Source organism: Gossypium hirsutum, chromosome A03, assembly GCF_007990345.1.
Source record: "Gossypium hirsutum isolate 1008001.06 chromosome A03, Gossypium_hirsutum_v2.1, whole genome shotgun sequence".
NCBI classification, from domain to species: Eukaryota; Viridiplantae; Streptophyta; class Magnoliopsida; order Malvales; family Malvaceae; genus Gossypium; species Gossypium hirsutum.
Window position 1 is genome coordinate 14694912 of NC_053426.1, and position 20527 is coordinate 14715438.

Genomic DNA, 20527 nt, shown 5'->3' on the forward strand with positions numbered 1-20527 from the left:
TTTGGATTTTTGGCTCGACACTCGATGAAACGATTTTACTAAAATAAATGTTTTCGAGAGAGCAAGCTGGATTTTCCAAAATAAAATGTTCTAAAACTTTTCGTTGCAAAATAAACGATTTATTTTAAAGATGTAAGCGAACAACGATTTTAATTAAGTATAACAAACACATTTTCAAATGAAGCGGGTTCATTTAAATAATTAAGATATACGATGTTTTTGAAAATCGAACGTGTAACAGCCCGATTCTGGGCCTAGTCGGAATAGTGGTTTCGGGACCACAAATCCGACGAGGGAAAATATGGTTATTATTATATTTTTATGATCTACAATTTCACGGAAAGTTTTCGTAAAAATTTCGTTCGAAAATTTCGACGTTTGGGCACTCAATTTAGTCAAAAGGACTAAATTGTAAATAGTGCAAAAGTTGAGTTCTATATGTAGAAGTATCTAATTGATATGAAATTTTAAATTGGAGGTCTTTATGTGGTAATTAGACCATTAGTTAGTTGATGGACAAAAATAGACATAAGAAATGAGAGAAATAGATTTTTTTTTAAGTGGGGGCATATTAGTCATTTGGTAATAAAAAAAAATAAAATGGGAAAAAGATGACAAAAATCATCATCTTCCTCATTAGTTGCTGCCGAAATTTGAAGGAAGCCATAGCTAAGGTTTCTTTGCTTTCTCAAGCTCATAGTAAGTGCATCCTAGCCCCGTTTTTAATGTTCTTCGCATTTTTGGAATCCTCGTAACTCGGTTTAGCTTATTCTAGCAATAATTCGTGTTAGGGCTCATATTTGGAAAAATACCCATAGGTGAAATGTGTTTATTTTGCTGTTTTATGGTGGAATATAAAGCTATAAATTATGTTAAACAACTTTTGCTAAGCAATTTTAAGCGAAAACGGGTAAATAGACATAATCGGTAAAAATAATTAATATTCAAAAGTATGTGTTGGAGTGGGAATTTGATGTTTCCATAGAAGGGAAAAATGTTCAGCATGTTATAAAACTTAAGAATAAGTGATGAAGTTTAATTTCCGAGCTTGGGGACAAAAGTGTAATTACGCAAAAGTTTGGGGGCAAAATTGTAATTTTTCAAAAAGTTGGGTGGTGGATTATTTTAATGAGTGTGAACATTAAATGAGTTAAATTTGCTATTATAGATCAAGAAAGACGTGAAGAGTATATCAAACGGGGAAAAGAAAAGATAGGGGAGTAAAGTGCAAAATTACGATATTTTGCACCGAGGTAAGTAAACACGTGACTTAATGTATTATTTTGATATTATTTGATATATGTTGAGATTTATTTGGAATTAAAATAAATGTTTGGCCATATCCTAAAAATGTTGTTAAATCGGGAAAGGTGGTAAAGGGTTGCAATATATGGTTTATGGGTTGAACACTCGGAATAAGCCGGAGTATGTTGTATATAAAGGGGTTGCTGTGTGCTGATTCCCCGATTCATTGGTGGTGCTATGTGCGTGATCCACCATATCTTTGAAATGTGAAAAGGGGGTTGCTATGTGCTGATTCCCCCGAAGGGTTGCTAAGTGCTGATTCCCCGGTTCATTGGTGGTGCTAAGTGCGATATCCACCATATCTTTGAAATGTGAAAGGGGGTTGCTATGTGCTGATTCCCCCGAGGGGTTGCTAAGTGCTGATTCCCCGATTCAGCGGTGGTGCTAAGTGCGAGATCCACCAATAACGGTTAACATTCCAAGTGTTCAACGAAAAAGTGTGGAAGATGAATATTTCCATATGGTGGAAAATTTTATGGGGTAAATATTGAGTTGAATACTAAATCGACCCATGTATGAGATGGGAGAAAAACGCAAAAGGAACGATTTAATTATAAACTGTGTTGAACAACAGCAGTTGGGTAACTTTGAAAAATCACCATAAATGGTGGAAAATGAATGGGAAGTTGAATAATATATGAAATTGAAGCTGAATGTGTCTATTTTCATATGAAAGAAATAGAATAAGCAAAAGAGTTGTATTTTTGGAGATATCTGAATTTTACTGAAACAGGGCTGGATTGATTTCGAGATCCCCTGTTCTAATTTTGGAAAATTACCAAAAATTGTAAAAAAATAATTATGGCATGAAATTTATATCCCTGGAATCCTTATTGAGTCTATTTTTATTAGAAACAAGAAAAACCATTTTTCAAATTTTGTACAGAGAGTTAAGTAAATTTTAGTGAGGAAGGGTCAGAACCGTTGGGCAGTGAAACAGGGGAAGGTTTAATGAATAAACTGTAATAATTGGCTGGGTTAAAAATTCTGAAATTTTTATGGTGAAATGGTATATGAGTCTAGTTTCAGGGAAAATTTACGAAACTCAATTTGGAGCCCTGTAGCTCCAGATAAAAATAAATTAGCGACTATGACGCAGAAAAACAGCTTGCTGGAAATTGCCTAAACAATAAAGTTATTCATGAATAAGTTTATATTTTGGTGTAGTTATGGGAGTAATTACTTATTTATCATGTGTTTACTTACTAAGCTATATGCTTACTCGATTTTATTTTTCTCTTGGTTATAGTGACTTCCAACAACTCGAAAATTGGAACGAAGTCAGACAATCATCTACACTATCCTTCACATTTGGGGTATTTTACTACTAGTGTTCCGAAATTTTATGGCATGTATAGACACTTTATGTAATGTGGGATCATCATGTAAATATATGTTATGGTTCCCTTTTAAATGTAGTGTTTATTAATAGTTAAACTATATGTGTGTTTATACAAATGAAATTGGTTGGTATATTGGAATGTGTTCTAAATTTGCAGGAGGTTTAAGCAAAAATAAGTAGGAATGCTGTCGAAAATTTTTAAAAATTTAGTAATACCTCATACTCTGTTCCGGTAAGGAATACGGGTAAGGGGTGTTACAGAACGTCTTGTTTATAACTATTTTTTATAACATTTCCAGATTTGTCCATAACGTCTAGGCCGAGTAAGGTGTTACACGAGGTTTCACCTATAAAATTTTGCTCCTTTCGTTTGCCCACTATCTTTTGCAAGTCTCAGTAAAGTGGACAAACCCTCACTACATATTAAGAGTAGATATGGGCTTAGCCGATCTCCCTACCTAAGCCCCCTTCTCGATTTGAAAACCTCTCTTACCTCTCTATTAATTTCCACTGCATATGACACACTGTTAATATACTTCATTATAATAGAGATCTATGAATCCGCAAAACTCATTCTCGATATCTTCTTTTTGAAGAACTCTCATTCAACTTTATATAAGATTTACTCATATCTAACTTTAGAGAAAAACTCTCTAATCTCCTCGTTCTCTTCTTCTTAAATGAATGCAAAACTTCATAAGCAAATAAAATGTTATTAGAGAATGCAAAACTTTATAAGCAAGTAAAATGTTATCTGTAATCATCCTCCTAGGAAAAAAAATGTTCTGTGCTTCGCCAATACAAACATCAAAGACCCTCTGAAACCAATTAGTTATTATTTTTTATATTATTTTATAAATCACATTACATAAGCTAATAGGTAAAAAATGTACAAGACTATTCGAATACGCAGTCTTTGGTATAAGTACAATATGAGTATCATTGAATGGTTCCAAAAAAGTACCTTCATTGAGAATGCTAAGGCAATGATCACCTACCTCTTACCTAACAATATGCCAATATTTTTGGAAGAAAATTGGCGGAAAATCATTAGCACCAAGTGCCTTCATTGGGGCCATATCTTTCAGGGCCGTATAAACTTCGTCATCTTATACTCGGCCATGACAGTACTATTCATATTGTCCATAATGCGTCTTTCCACCTCTGACAGAATATGATTTGTATTTCCCATACATTGTGACGTGAATAGCTTGAGAAAATAATCTTTCGCAATGTCCGCCATTCTTGATCTATCTGACACAATTTGACCATCCTCTCCCTATAATCCCCTAACCTGATTCATTCTCCTCCTTTAAGTTGTCGATCTATGGAAGAAAGTCGTATTGCAGTCACCATTTTTCAACCAATTCACCCTTGCCCCATGCTCCGAATATAGTTCCTCATTTTCAATCTTTATATTTAAATTAAGCTTTGTTCCAACTAATGCATCTAGAGCCTTCTCATCATTTTTCATATTATTTAGTTGGTCTAGTTTCCTGTACAACTCTTTTGTCACCCCATTTCGACTCTTTGCAACCCTTTCATCATGAATTGGAACTAAAACTGAATCTCACCTTATATTATTATGCTCCTATTTTCCTCTCTTCTATGTAAACTAAAATCCTGTGTACCCCAAATCTTCTAACTTGCATGTCGATAAAGCTTGTCTAAAAGCTTCAATTCTCCCTTCCTCTCTCATTATCCTTTCTCTCTTCTCAAAAGAGTACAGAATTTCGTTAAAATATCTACAAACCACCCAAGGTAAAGTTTGATCTTACCTTATCCATTCTAGAAGATTCCATGTCTCCTCCTTATACCATAAATCAAAGGATCCATAAGAACTCGTAAATCTCCATCTCAAGTTCTTCTATTCTATTATTTCTATATCAATATGATTCTTTGAGAAATCCTCAAATTAACCATTTTTTTAGATCCATCCTATACAAAGTCTATGTCTTATTTCTTTAGCTGAAACATCGATACCATGATGAAACCCATTCCTCCTCCTTACTCTCTTCATACGATTCTAATCCAACTTTGACTCCATAAAGAAGACTATTTGGGAATGATATGATTTCAACACATGCTGAAGTCTTCTCTTTGCCCACGAACTCCCTAATCTATAGGTATTCCAACTTAAGATTTTCATTACGTCCGATCAGTCTGCCCACTGGCGGCTGTTGATATCTAATGATAATTACTACTATTCTGCTACTCATTGCTACAAATTGTTTCGGCCAAATCAACCTCATTTAAGATATGTCATCCATCTCTTAGCATCTTCTTCCCTTTACATTCTTTCATAAGGTTATCCTTCGCATCATGTTCTATCAGATCCCTCCTAGACTTGACTATCACCTTTGATTATGGATAATTTCATGCTACTGTTAGTTCCTTCCAATTTGAAGCCCAAGATACCTTGTGAACTTTACATGAATTCCACTAGTCTTCCTTCTCCACCTTCTTTCCCAAACCGTTGTCCATACCTCCAAAACCCTAAAAAATCTTTATTGTCATCTTCCCTCAACCATACACTTGTTACAATAGTAGCTCTTCTAAGGTTTGCCTGCATTGAAAAATCCCATCCCATCTCCAACTCGTTCCCCCATTCTCTTAGCCTAATTGGACAAAAGTTGTCCCTATGGCCCAAACATCCACATAAAAAACAAAACAATGTTAATTCTCATATTTAAACTTCACATAAAACTGCTTCGAGGAAGAGACCATAATTCTCTTACGTTGTTTGAGGGGTATCCTCACATCAATTAAAACCTTAATCCTCATATAGTTTCTAAAATCACCATTGATCTACTTTGTATCGTACTCCATAAACTTCCCCAAAAAATCCCCAAGCTATTTTGCTATTCCTTTTGAGAAGAAACTATATGAGAAGTCATAGATTTGAACCAAAAAATAAGATAAAACCAAAGAGACTTCTAGCGGATTCTTGTTCTCCCCTAACTGGTGAAAGAGCAACAAATGATTATTAAAAGTCCAGGGTGCCGCATTTATAACTCTATCAATATCCAGTTTTTGATAGAACTTAAACGAATATCTCTTCACCCCTAAATCTAAAATTAAAATTCCCAAAGTGGATGGCAGATATTGTTTTGCATTGCTGGAAAATGCACCACACTTGTCGTAAGAAAACAGCCAACCAGACAATGTTCATTGTATTTTTTCCACCTTCCCCATTGAATTACCATACTTCCTTATCTTTCTCAATCCTTAACCTCACTAAATCGTTTTCCATTGATTTATCCCCACAATCTTACTCCAAAAAAACTTTAGACGTGTGTTAAAGATAACTAGAATCAAAACCACAATTGAAAGGAAACCTAAAGAAACATATCACAATAGACAGACAGAGAGAAACAAGGATGTGCCAGACGACAGATTATAATTATTTTTAACCAACCTCAACAATTAATTATTATGAATTTTTACTTTAACTTCAATAGTTAGAGTTTGACTAAACTTAAAAGAGGTTTAAGTTTTGTTTTACAAGATAATTGAGTGGGCCTTAAACAATTTAGTAATTACTTAACGTTCAAATAAGGCTTAAACATGCCTATAAATAGGCAAGCATGGCTAGTCACGATAATGTGATTTGCTTGATTTTTTATTTTATTTTATTTTATTTTTGACAGAGCTTGATTTTTTATTAATAAAATATTCTAAAGGATTAGAATATTTTTGTTTCAAGATTAGTTACTTTTTTCTTTCTTCTTCAAGATTGGGTATCAACTTTAGCTTGACTAATTCAAATCAATTGAGAGGATTGATTTAAAACCAATATAGTTATTTGTTAGTACAATTCACCAAAAAATACTAAGCTATCTATCCATCTTACATCTTTTCATCAATCCATCTATGATCTTTTGCTTCTTTTCTTTAGTTCTTCAATTTTGGAGTTTATTGGGTCAATAATCATTTAATTAGTTAAATTTTTCAAGTTTCCTCAAAGATCCCACAAGCCAACTTGTTGCCCAAGAAAGCCTTGTAGCTTGCTTAGTTTTCAAGGAAACTTCTACCTTCTTATCTTGTTTGATTCTTAAATTCTAAATTTATCATCTAATTGTGGCTAGAGAGTTTTCAAATTTGAATCCAAGAATCCAAGAACTCTGATCTGAAAATTACTATTGCCGGAAGTTACTTGAGTTGCAAGAAAGAGCCATAAACTTCAAGTTAAATGTTTGGACTCTTAAAGTTAAATCCCAAGCTTCCACGTCAAAAAGCCTGATCTCTCAAAAAAGCAAGTACTGTTTCAATCAGTACTACTAACAATTGATATAACTACCATTTCATTTTCACAGTTAAATCCAATGCATATATGTAAGTAGAACACTTACTGAAGAGCTCAGTCCAAATAGATCCAGTTCTGCTACTTGCATACTCAATATGAATAAAGAAACATTGGTGTATAGAACTTGGAACATACACTACCAAGTACGCATCTTAAATATGAGAAGTTACCATGGTCAAGGATTTCTAGACCTCCACTCGCACACAAACTCCATAATTTATACAATCATACGTACATCATGTAGCAGGCTTCCGGCCTTCTCAGTTGAAATTCACTGGAAAGAGGTTTCACTTGTTTTTCTATTTGTCGTTGGACTGGACGATCACCTGCTAGACTTAGATGCAACGGTCCTCAGGACTGTGGAAACACCATCCACGAATTTTGTTCGGAAAAGAACGTTGGCGTTATTAAACATGCCCTCTTTCAGTGAAACAACAATAAACTGCAAGATCAATAACTAATTAGGCCCACAATACATAAGAATTTGTTTAGGGCTTATATATTTTTTACACCTCTATAATCCAATGCAAAGTTGGCCAGCATAGCATGCATCCAAAACCCATTGTCATTACCTATAACTTAACACGATTATGTATCCGCTACTCCCTAATAAAAACCACCACGCATTTTTCATCGGACATCCATGTTGATATAGTTTCATAAACAAATAAAAAACTAATGACTGTCGACTCCTAGACTTATTATAGTCTCTGTAGCCAAGGCAACCTTAGCATCGGGAAATCAGAGTTACAATCAGTCGATGCAAAAAATGATTGCCTTACTGAGAGAGTTAATGATCATAAAACATACTTTCATCCATGTTTTAGTTTCACAATTCAGTGTTCGTTATCAACAGAGCCAACTGCAGATATATTTTAAGGCATCAAATGAGTGCGCAATTTATAATTGTAGAATTTTCTTTTAGAGTTTTATAATTCTAGAAACTAGAATTTCCAGGAAGGGAGGGGAATAACAAAGACTCATCAAACCTGGGAGTGCGGAAAGTGAGCCTTAATCATTCTCCCTATATTCTGAGTGTGGCTTAGATCTAGTGCAGCATCAACCTGTTCCAACCATTCCCATAAAGCGGTTAATCACTTTGAGTGTCATTTAATGAACAATAATTTACTGAAAACAAAACAAAAGGTACGATATGAAAAGGCAAAACAAGAAAAATACAATTTCAGGAGAATAAACAGCTTATGGTTGTGCAAGTTTGCATATTCAAGCGTTTTGAGATGCAAAATTAAAATCCACTGATCAAATAAAAGATTCAGAAATTACTTCAAAGTCCAGCTTGTCTAAACAATCTTTCAAATATCAGGCTACAATTGCGTATTTTCTTGTTTCATGCTACTGTGCTATTTGTAATAATCTAAAGCATAGCATAATTACCAGAAACTTTGTATGGATCTGGCAGAGGGTCAATATGAAGATGCCACTAGGAAATCTCAATAAGACCAACTAAAAGGAGTAGAAAAAGTATGACTTCTAAATCATATCAGAACTCAGAAGTAATCAAATTGAAGTACTTCAATGAATCCGCTTTCATAAAAAAATGAAGTCACTTAATTTGGGATGAATGCAGATGGTTGTGTGGGCAGTAAAGTCAAATCGGAAGAAAAATAAAAAAGCATACTTCGTCAAGTATATAAAGTGGAGCTGGTTTAAACAGCAGCAGAGCCAAGATTAGTGAAAGTGCAAGTAGAGACCGTTGACCTCCACTCAACTCAGACAAGGACTGTTTCCAAACACCACCAAATGCAACACGGACCTCAAGACCATCTAAGAAGCTGCAGCCTTCTGGTGGTTCGAGCTTTGCCAGAGTTCCCGGCAACAGCGTAGAAAAGATGGACCCAAAATCACTGAAGAAAAGTGCATTTCAAAGGACGAAGCAAGATAAGTCTTTTAGAAACCCCAAAATCAAAAGAACCATCATAGAGATCAACAAAACATCTGAAAAATGAGATTCCGACACCAAGTAAAAGCAGAAAGAAACCGAACATATCAGAGAGCAATGCTTACTGGTTAACTTTGACCCAAGTGACCTTTAGTGTTTCTTTCTTCTTCTCATCTAGCTCTTCAATTGTCTTCTTAATTTTAGATTTGTCGTTCTAGGCAGAGAAACAATAGGATAAGGAAGAGTGAAATGCTAAAAAAACCCGTTAATAGAGATTGAGAGCAGCCAACCTCCACAGTGTTTTTCTTCGACATCAAATCATTATACTCATCTTCAGCTTTCTCAAACATCGCCATCACTTTCTTATTTACTCTTTTTTCAAGGCTTCATGAATGGGGAGCACAAAATGATAATCCAATCAAACCAAGTGAGCAATCCATTCTCATAATAGCAGAAGATGATAAGTATTAAACTGTTCTCGACTAAATGAACATGAAATATTTGCAAACAGAATTGGTCTAATTCTGCATACCTTGATTGTTCAGTTTGAAGCTTGTCAAGTTCTTCCCTTGCTTTATGAGGATCACGGGATGCAAAATCATAATCTGTCCCACTTCTGCCAAAAAGTTGCCTTTCAGTAGCAATCCAGGCATGCTTCTCAATCAGTTTGTCTACTTTCGTGGAGCAATCTTTCTGCTCCATCTCCATTTGCTTTACCTAAACAAAAAAAGCAAAGTTATATTTAAATGCCTCAAGTGTCAGGACACCTACATGGCTGACCAAATAAAATTACCTCATTTTCCAACTTTTTCCTCTCAAGCTTCACGTTGCTAAGCTTATGCTGAAGTTTTTGTTGCTGCTTAAGAATACTGCTAATTTCAGAATCACACTCCTTCATCTTTAAACGAGCAGACTCCAACTTAGATTGCAACTGGTCATGATTTTTTTTTAGGGAATCAACCTGCACCACAGAAAGAGGAAATGAATTTTATACCATAGAATAAAACAAGACTGAAAACAAAATCAGCAAATACCTTGGCCACTTGTTCCTGCATTTCCACATTGAGATTGTTAATTTGCGCTCTCAAAGAAGTCAATTGATTCTCTAAAGATGATTGTTCTTGTATGAATGCCTCCCGTTCCATGACAAGTTTCTCTTTTTCATTTATATGCCCCTAAAAATACACAAAGCAAGTTTCATAAATGAATGAGCCAACATTATCTGGACAGAAAAGAAAACCAAAAAACTTGAAGCTCTAGGGAGGACAAACATTTATCAATTACAAAAAAGGACAGTAGGCCTTCCACCCCCTCTAAAAGAAAAAAGGATTTTGGGTACTAGAAGTAAATGATCATGGAAATGGAGAAAAGAAAGATTGGTAGTGTCAATAACTGTAACCACATTACTGAAAGTCCAAAAATATCTACACAAATTTACCATAACCTCTTTCTACCTCAGATATGAAGCTAAAATATAACAGCATCGCATAAAAAGTTCAAAATAATTTGAACCTTTGTTTCCTCGAAATGGTTACGGGAAGAACAAAAAGAAAAGTATTAAGATTTTACCTTGAGATCCTTTGAAGCTGACTGCATTTTAGCTTTTGTGGCCTTAATCTTCCTCTCCAAGTCTTTAAGTCTGCCCTCTCTATTATTATCATTATCCCTAATTGATTTTTCAAGTTCTGAAACTGTACTAACAAGTTTTTCATACAAAATCTGCTTTTCTTTAACAGTTGATCTTGCTAGTTCAAGTTCTTGCTCGATGCTCTTTACCATTTCTGCAAGCTACTTGCAACCAAAAATAAGGAGAAATTAAACCAATCACTCCCAAAAGCATCAGGATGTTGAATTAAATGAGTTGAACTGATTGGTTAAAAAACAAAAAAGAGAAGTGCAAAACCTTATGATGCTCATTTTTCTCTGCCCTGTTTTGAAACAAGGAAAGGTCATGCATTTTAAGTTCTAACTGTGCTTTAAGGTCCGTGAACTTTTTCTGAAGAGGCAGAAGGTCTGCAATCTACAAGATCAAAAACTGAAGGTAATACAAAATAAAATACAATGGAAAGCTGATTTATTGCGTTATCATTCAATTAGCAATTTTTTTATCTAGCCCTCACAATCATATTTGGGAAAGAGAAGAAGCTGTTAAAGTAATACCTTTGCTTCAACTTCTGATAACTTCTTCTGGTGCACTGCAAGTTTTGATTCAGCCTCTGCCAAATCATGAAGTCGCCTTAGAAGATCACCACCACCCCTGTGGAAAATTATATCAATTTTTAATTAATACATATATACAAACTACTTGGAAAAAGTAGTGTTCGACAAAGAAGTTAAAAGGAGAAATTATTCATTTATCAATTTAATTGCTCCCAGCCAACCCACTCCAAAAGCAAAATGAAACGATTAGTTTCAAAAAGAAGAAGATGGAGAGATAGAAAGAATAAATCATATGCGTTCTACGAGAACCAAAAATCTTGGAATGCTTGTAGCCTACTTATTTACCTGCGGCTTCCACCAGTTAAGAGACCACTAGGTTGAAATATATCACCTTCAAGGGTGACACTAGGAGTACGAATGTCCCGATTAAAAGCAACCTACAAAAGATTTGTTGAGTTGAAAAGAAAAACCATAACTGAATTCACAGTACATGCAGTCCGGAGGCGACGGAGGATGAAGGCAAACTTTCGACGTAAGTTACGGCCAAAAAAGAATAAAAGAAGTGAAGTGTTTTACATTGTTCAAAGAACAAATAGTTGGACACATTCATATAGACATACCTCCTTTGCAGCTTCAGTGGTTCTACAAACAAAAGTGCCACCAAATACATATTCCATAGCACTCTGCAATATCATTCAAAACTTTCAGAACAAGACAACATTGAACAAAAAAAATTTACCAACAATTTTCTTTGACTGCGTATAGAGGTTCAAAGTATATAGCTCAGCTCATCTAGAAATTGTCAATAGACATCATGCAGCATAAGGGTAGAGCCTCTTCAAAGCATACCTCCAATTCCTTATCAAAGCCAACCAAAGAAAGTGCCAGCTTTGCATTCTCCTTGCCAACCTACAAATATATTATATAATGTGAAATCAAAACATAGAAAGGGACGGATTTGAAAATATAGTAATAGATTTAAAAGAACGGCGATGACTAACCAATCTAGTAGCAGACTGCTGAACCCTAGGGTGAACATTATTAGGTTGGATTTTGTTTAAAGGTATAATTGTTACTCTTCTTCGTAGTTCACCATTCTGAAGCAGCTGCTTTCCTGTATTTTCACTGTCAACGACCACATTAAATAACTTTCCACCTGCAGTAACCTACAAGTTGATTTGAAGGGTTACCATAAAATTCAATGGTAATCAACAAAAGAAAAATATCATTCACATGCTGTCAACCTCTAAGGCTGTCATTGCTGAGCTATCCTTCACTTTTATTAGTTTTGCAACCACTCCTTTCACCTTTGTCCGGTCAAAATTTTTCACAGGATCACGATAATTGAACTGAACATTTGCTAACTGTGCTGAATGATCCCGTACTTCATCTTTCAGCTTCTGGATGAGCTCCAACTCAGATGCACGGTCCTAGAAAAGTATGTCCATTAAAAAAGATTTAGCCAAAAGAAAATTCAGACAGTTCGCCAATAAGGGAGAGGAGTGGAACCTTTTGCAATGCTTCCATCTGGCCTTCTTTGTATGGAAGATTTTCCAACTCAATTTCAACTTTTTCCAAACCTTTTCTCCTAGAATTAAGCTCATTCTCCTCATCAACTGCTTCTGCACGCTTTGACTTTAATTGGCGTGTTTTCTCTCCTAGCTCCTTTTCACAATGGCTAATTTTTGTTTTCAGCTGCTTCAATTCTGTTTCAGCAGTCCCAACAGCAACTTTGGCATCTCCTAGTTGATCCTCTAGACATTTCTCTTCATTTCCACTGCTCTTGCCAGCTAGGACAGCCTGCCATGTTCATTACACAAACTTCCTCAAAACATTTGGTTTACAAATGAATGCAAGAAATAAAATGCTTATAAAATTATAATTAGAAAAACAATGACATAGCAAGTGTTTACCTGGTGTTCCTTTTCAAGATCTTCCAAACTCTTAGAAAGATCCTCAAATCTCTTGTTCAGATCAGCTGCTCCTTGTTCAGACTTTTGCAGTGCAATAGCTTTACCTTCAATAGACTGCTTTAAATCTTCAATGTTGTGAATGATCTGGGAAAACTAAATGTTAAAATCAATCTTTTATGTGAAAATAGGAACAAAACACTAGAAAGCAGATAAAAACGAAACAAATTCAAGAGAAAATAAAACAGATTTTCTCTATGTTAGATAATTAAAATGCTTGAGCCGATTCCAAAGAAACAGCAGAGCTAGGGGCCAGAAATCTATAACCTTTTCAGCATTCTCTTTCTCACCCTTGAGAGTATCCTCTTTACTCTCCAGCACAGACACTTCCTGCACTAGAGATTTAGATAGTGAATCTACTTCATCAGACAAGGTTTTAACTTCTCCACCCATAGTAGCTTCCTTTTGAGCAGTCAACTTCGATATATTTGTCTCTGTATCCTGAATTTCCACCTTTGTTCTTTCTGCATCATTATCAATTTCAGTTATCTTTGCCTTTACCCTTTCCACTTCACCAACCGCACTATCTCTAATCGTCTCTGCTTGAACATACTCATAAGCAACAGAAAACCTTTTAAGTCGATCCAGCTCCGCATTCCCATTAGCCCATTGCATATACTGCATCCGTTCTTTTCTTAACTTCTCCAAAGCAGGCAGTATTTCTTGATCAAGAAGCTTATTTATCTCATCTACCTTACTCTGTTTCTTCTCGAGTGTTTTCAATGCGAACTCTTTCTTTGTTTCATACATTCTTGTTCCAGCAGCCTCTTCAAGCATTGATAAAATCTCAGGAGGTTTCATATTTAAAACCTTGGTGATGCGACCTTGCATTATCAGAAAATGCGGATTATTAACATTAAGTTGAACCGAATGGAAAAGGTTCTGTACTTGGCTTGGCTGCGCAAGTTTTCCATTGATCAAATATTTGTTCCTCCCACCAACTACAATCTGCAGAGGTTTCAAATATATTTTCAATTAAAAAAAAAAGATAAGAGTTCCATGAAATCATATAAATTAAAACTAAAGAAACGGGAAATCTTGCAAGAATAATTCAAATTGAAATAAAATTATAACTGAAATAAAGGGGGGGGATTTATTCGTGACCTACTTGTCGAGTTACTGTAATCTCAGAGTGATCCGCATAACCAAGTGGACTCCGAGATCTATCGGAGTTGTCGAAAATAATGGAGACAGTTGCCTTAGTAATTCCAGCTTGGCCTTGCTTGTAAACGAGCTCTTGAAGATTGGCAGCTCGAACTTGCTGCAAATTGGTGATACCTAGGACAAAGCAAATCGAGTCCAAAATGTTGGATTTCCCCGACCCGTTTAAACCCGTAATGGCATTGAAGAAGGGATCGAAACCAGGGACGACGGTCCTCGTGGCGTAGGATTTGAACCCTTCCAAACATATTTCCTTGATGTACATTGCGCCTCAATTGCGGGACTCGGAGAAGGAAAATCCTATAATTTGAAAGGACAAGAGAAATGGAGAGAAATCGCATGGGATTGTGAAGAAAATAAGTAGAGATATTGCAATTAGCTTTACCTGGGTTGCCCTTTGGAGGTCTTCAGATGAAAAAAGCGAGTGAGTTACAAATGAAGGTTTAGCAGAAAAGTAAGAAATGGGAAGGCTTTGAGGTCATTTTAAATTCTGAAATTTTGAGAAACTGAAGAAAGAGCGGGAAATACAGATGTCAGAATTGTTTTAAAAATATAAATATATCGCGGAGGAGGATGCCCTGGGCCCTCTTATCACTTCTTTCACGCCCCAACTACAGGGCCTCAACACCCACCCTACTTTTTAGGTTTTACTTCCCAAATTCATTTACAATCCAACTCAAAAAATCGATTTCTTTTGGTTTATTCTGTTTCTTGGTTTAATCAACTTTCGTGTTTGACTTAATTCATTTGGTTTTCAGTTTAACCCTAACACATAAAACCAAAAGTTCATAACCTTACGTATCCAAACTCAAATATCTATTGAAACTCTTAAAAGTCTAGACCCATTAAAATTTAAAACCCAATACCTGTTAATATTTAAAACCCAAATTCATAATTTAAATTTTTTATGATATTCATTTTAATTTTTTATTATTTAATATATATAAAAAAACCTAAATTGATTTAATACCATCCATCCCGTCCGAATTGAAGTGCCAACTCCACCTTAGTCCATCCTTTCCTTGCAGGTCCAACGAAAGTTCATAACCCAACACTCAGTCTTCCAACAATCCAGATCCGTTTCAAGAAGACGCAAACACACAAGACATGACAGATTTTGACAATCAACATTACTAAAACAATGCCTAATATATATGTATCCTACTGAGGCTAAAATTTTGACACTTACCCGACATAATACTTTCTGTTCTATTTATATATGCACAAATTAATACAACATGGAAAGCGAAATTCAATATACACGAATTGCTATGCCTGGTTTATACATCTTTCATCATCAGTAAATACAACTTAAAAAATCATAAACTTTAGCACTTGATATAAAATCTCTAAAATCTTACTGCTACATGTTATGGTTGGTTGAAATGTTGATGCTGGTTTTGCATGGACATGGCTTAGACTGCAAATCTCCAGGTATCACTTCAATGGGGTGATAGCAATTGACAAAAAATCATGAAGGATTATGTACAATGAAACAACTAAAAATGAAGTAACGGCATCTCTGTATATATATAGCAAATCAAATGCCTCGCTGATTAGGGAATTATCTCTCAGTGTCAATAGATGTACCATGAGAAGAGTATGGAAAAGTTCTTCTGAAGACTAACCAATTCTACAGAGAAACAAGGCATGAATATTTAAATAAAATCCCTCCAACACAAAAATCATTCAACAATATGCGCCATTTTTTACTAAGAATGCCGGAACTTAGAGAGCTTGCATCTCCAAGTTTGTGCTAGTCCCAGAGGGTGGTGGTGTGGAATCCTGGTTTTCATTATTGGCGGTCATCTCTTGAACAGGAGGAGGGTTGACAACAGTCATTGGCATGACAAAGTCATCTGATAGCCGTCCCTTCATCTCTCTATGCTCCTGGCATAAAGCACACCAGTGCATGCAGCAATGCACCATGCAAGGATCACAGGGTGAATTCTGCAATTAACAAATACAAGTCAGAAAATGTTAAAAGTAGAAGCTCTTACTCCCATCTGTTTTTGGGCAAACTTACTACTGGATACCGGTACAAATTAATAGACATATTGAAAATTCAAATGTCAGCAACTAAAACTCAGGCATGGATATCAAATTAATTTGAATATGAACCAACATCATTCTCCACAGTCCGTGCCAAAAGACACAACAGGCTAGTGAATTAGTAATCTTGGTAAGAGACAAAGAATAATTACTAATCAATACTAAATTACAATTGATAATATTCAGAAACAAAAGGTTTCAAGACGTTCAAATTGTTAGATAGAACTCTAAGTCAAACCTTTTTTCTTCTTCAAATTTACTTCTATGGATATAAGCTAATTCGCTGATCATAAAAACCATGTTTAGTTTAGTTGGACCAAGTAATACTCTATTTTATGATAGTACACGTGCTTATTTGATAAAATACTGTGCCACTTTGGAACTACTTAAACTGGATAGTCTATATTTAGAAGGTTGTGCTTGTTTTGCATTAATAATAAGTGCATATGGGCAACGAAAGATTAGATACTACCTTGAGATGATACTTTTTCTGTAAGGATTGCCGAGAAAGGCCAGTATATATTCCACACATCCACCAAGCAAACAACAAACCCTCGTAAATGAGAAATGTTGTCTTCGGCTCAATACCATGGACAAAAGCTGTTGCAACTGCCAATGCAATGCCACCTTCAACACAAATAGCATGACAAATGCATGGTGTAGTCCAGGGCGTATCATCTCTCAAGCTCTCAATATTACGCCCAAATAGAACACATGGACAAAATAGTCCCGTCCAGCCTGCAGCACAAATCAATATGCTAATGTAAATCACAATAGCTTTAATGAAGGATAATAGCATAGAAGTGTCCTAGGATAAACTATTTTATTACAGCAGCTTCCTTATAAAAGTTTTCTCCCTCTGTTACACTCGTATAAAACATGCTTACAATCATCAAGCAATCGGAAAATGAGTCTGTTAACATACATAAAAATTTGTTTATTGATTCAAGTATGTAAACATTCTTACACAATTAATTAGAGCTTCTCAACAAATAACAAGGGCAAAGTCATTGTTTGACAAAGTAAAGACATATGAACTTACAACTTTCTGTATCTTCAGCACAGCCAAAAATTCCAGTTGTCCAAGGTTCAACAGCAGGAGGTTCAAAATTTTCAGGTAAAGGCTGTCCACATTCATTGCACTTTCGGACATGCAACTAAGAAACAATCCAAAAGATAAGAGAATATCCCAATGTGCATCTCCCAACAAGAAAAAAAAAAGCTTTCTTTTTTTTTGGGCGGGGGGGGGGGGAGGGTCCTAAGCTGTATCATACTATGTTATATAAATTAATAACTATTATCAACCCTTACAAGTTCATAATTTTCTTGAGGAACAAGATCTAAGGGATAATTACTCCATTACTATCTAATTGGCGAGTGAAGCTCATAAAAAATAGAAAATATAAATAAAGGAAACCCTTAATTATTACAAATAAAAAAAAGTTTAGCACTTCTTAGACACAAATAAAAGCTTTAATCCTAAATCACTCAATTAGTGGAAGATTTGGTCCTAAATTCAGCAATCAGCCAGATAAGTTTGTAAAAGATCTACTGACTAAATTATGCTTCCTATGCACACCGAGAAAAACCATTAAAACGTTCGACAAACATTTTAGAATCGGTCTTCCAAACAGATCTGAGTGTCCCCAAAACAACGCTTCCAACGGTTGATAGGTCATGCGCAAATTTGGTGGATTTCAAACAAATCTTTACCCCGATTTTCAAACTGGTTTCCAGACTATAATTATCAACCTAAAAAAATAGCTATACCATCCTCTCATATCACCAAAGTGAGCATTCAGTAAATAATTAAAGAAAGTGACATGGTAAAGCAATTTCAAAATTCTAAGCAACAAGGTTCTCTATATACAATTCAAAAAAAAAGAAGAAAAGAATAAAATCGTTTTGAGAGAGAGAGAGACCTGAGGAACATCAATGGGCTGATTAAGTTCACCAGGTTGGATATCCTCTAAAGGTACCTGATCTTTTGTCAGCTTAACGTATCTGGATTGCGCGTCCGCCATCTGATCCAAAAGCAAACAAGAAAAAAATTATTAAATTGAAAAAGAAAGAGGAGGCGTACGTACATAGCCGAGTCTTCAAAGTCTTACAACCTCCGAAATGTAGGAGATCTAGGGAGATGGGGGAATTATCAAAATCTCCGAAGGAGTGATTCGGTTTATAAGAAATAAATGGTTAAAGGGTCAACTACAATTTCGTCTCTTCTCCAAGTTTAACTTACGTCTCTCGAGTCTCTCGGTGTCTACAGTTTCGTCTATTAGACTATGCCAATATTAGCGCCCGCACGCACCCGGCGCCAATGACCAACCTAACCCTTCCCCTGGACTTCGTTAAGAACCGGGTTCGGACCAGACTGACGTTACGTGTTGAAAGCGAAAGCTCCCACGTGTCAATTTCACAGATTGACTACTTACTAATTTGGATACCCATCGGACTGATTATATTATTTATATATCAATGAAAATAATATTTACTCATTTTTTATTTTTTTATAATGATTTTTTAATTAGATATTAGTTTAAACTTTTTTTTAAAATTAAAATGTTTACATAAATAATATATAAAAAACTTAAATTTTGTTCTAAATATAATTATTTTTATAATATTTTAAATACATTTTATATAATTTTTTAAATTTAAATTAGTTTTGTAAAAAAATATTTATAAATAGTTTTAAATAATCCGAAAATACCATGTTAATAGTTTTAAATTTCTATACATTTTTAATTAAAAAATTGTAGTATGTTTTTAATCTAATTTTAAACATTTAAGTAAAATTTCTAATAATTTTTAAAAAAATTTAAATATTATGAATATCTTATTAAGTGGATATCCATAATGATAAAGATAAAGCTTTGATATACTTTAAATTTTAATAGTTATTAGAATTAAATCTCTATTTCTTTTATACTTCTTATCCCTATAAATAGAGACTCTAATGAAGCATTGTAATTATCCCTTTTGATCGTTAAAGTTCATTCTCTGTTACTTTTATATTTTCTTTGTTTTTTATTCTTTCTATTTCTCTTTATTTTATAACACGTTATTAGCACGATTCTCAAATTTTTTTTCTAAACCCGCCTCATTCTTATTTTTCATTTGATAACCCATACCTCAATTGCTTTATATCATTTTCTAATCCCCTATTGAATTACTTTCATTATTTTTCTCACTTAGCATTCAAATTGGTTGTTTGGCTACCCAAAAATTGACAAAAAAAAGAGGGGTTTAAACTTGTGTAGCAATTTACTTAAAGTTCTTCGGAGGAATCGAATTTAATTTCTCTATCGACTTAAGGTAATCCTAAATTTTATATCACAAATTATTTTATTTTATTTCCTATTTTTTTCTTAAATACTTTATTATAATTACATTTGACAAATAATATGATTACTATTATTTTACTAATATTTTTTTAGTTTTTTTTAGTAATTATATTGTCAAATCTTGTCAAACTTGAACTTGCCGCCCTAGACATCTCAGGCAAAAATTATTTGTCATGAGTGTTAGATACTGAAATTCACCTAGATGCTAAAGGTCTAGGAAATACTATAGTAGAAAATAAAGAAGCATCTAACCAAGACAAGGCAAAAGTAATTATTTTCATCCGTCATCATCTACATGAAGATTAAAAGTGGAATATCTCACTGTGAAAGACCCTCTTGAGTTGTGAAAAAATTTGAAAGAAAGATTTGACCATCAGAAAACGGTGATCCTCCCTAAAGCTCGTTATGATTGGATGCACTTACAGTTACAAGATTTTAAAACTATAAGTGAATACAATTTAGAACTTTTCAAAATTAGTTCTTAATTAAAATTATGTGGAAAGAGCATAACTGATAAGGATTTGTTAGAGAAAACCTTTTCAACCTTTCATGCTACTAATGTGCTTCTACAGTAGCAATACTGTGAAAAAGATTTTAAAAAATATTCTAAATTGATTTCATGCCTTTTAGTGGCTGAACAAAATAATGAGTTGTTAATGAAAAATCATGGAATTCGTCCCACTGCTACTGCACCACTCCCTGAAGTGAATGCTGCAGTACATAGTAAATATGGAAATGAAAAATATAAAGGTCTCGATCGTGGTCGTGGCCGTGGACGTAGTGAGGGACGTGGTCGAGGACGTACTAGTAACCACTATCATGGTGTTCATAATAGTGATATTTCTAACCACCAGAAAAAGAATAGCAATGAAGGACAAGAAAGAGGTGGTCAAAATAATCCTTCAAAGGTTATTGAGAATTTATGGTACCGATATGGTATGAGGGAACATTGGGTCGTACGCCTGAACATTTAGTGAAACTTTA

The 20527-nt window shown here is 34.6% G+C and overlaps 2 protein-coding genes across 2 annotated transcripts; both read right to left on the bottom strand.

Moving 5' to 3' along the window:
* Positions 1–7007: 7007 nt before the first annotated feature.
* On the bottom strand, positions 7008–14687 carry LOC107947348 (structural maintenance of chromosomes protein 2-1). Its single transcript, XM_016881989.2, has 21 exons — positions 14530–14687; positions 14092–14444; positions 13251–13931; positions 12927–13070; positions 12523–12813; positions 12258–12443; positions 12015–12179; positions 11863–11922; positions 11634–11696; positions 11359–11450; positions 11014–11110; positions 10757–10873; positions 10423–10641; positions 9888–10028; positions 9647–9814; positions 9386–9570; positions 9144–9237; positions 8979–9067; positions 8593–8818; positions 7943–8017; positions 7008–7395 (listed from the first exon to the last, which is right to left on the bottom strand). The coding sequence occupies exons 2-21, from the start codon at positions 14407–14409 to the stop codon at positions 7276–7278; spliced, it is 3531 nt and encodes a 1176-aa protein (XP_016737478.1). The 5' UTR covers positions 14410–14444; positions 14530–14687; the 3' UTR covers positions 7008–7275.
* Positions 14688–15650: 963 nt separating this feature from the next.
* Positions 15651–18523, bottom strand: LOC107947347 (cell number regulator 6). The gene is made up of 5 exons (XM_041108863.1): positions 18311–18523; positions 18119–18220; positions 17239–17353; positions 16669–16934; positions 15651–16094 (listed from the first exon to the last, which is right to left on the bottom strand). Exons 2-5 carry the CDS (start codon positions 18218–18220, stop codon positions 15873–15875), a joined length of 705 nt encoding a protein of 234 aa, XP_040964797.1. The 5' UTR covers positions 18311–18523; the 3' UTR covers positions 15651–15872.
* Positions 18524–20527: the final 2004 nt, after the last annotated feature.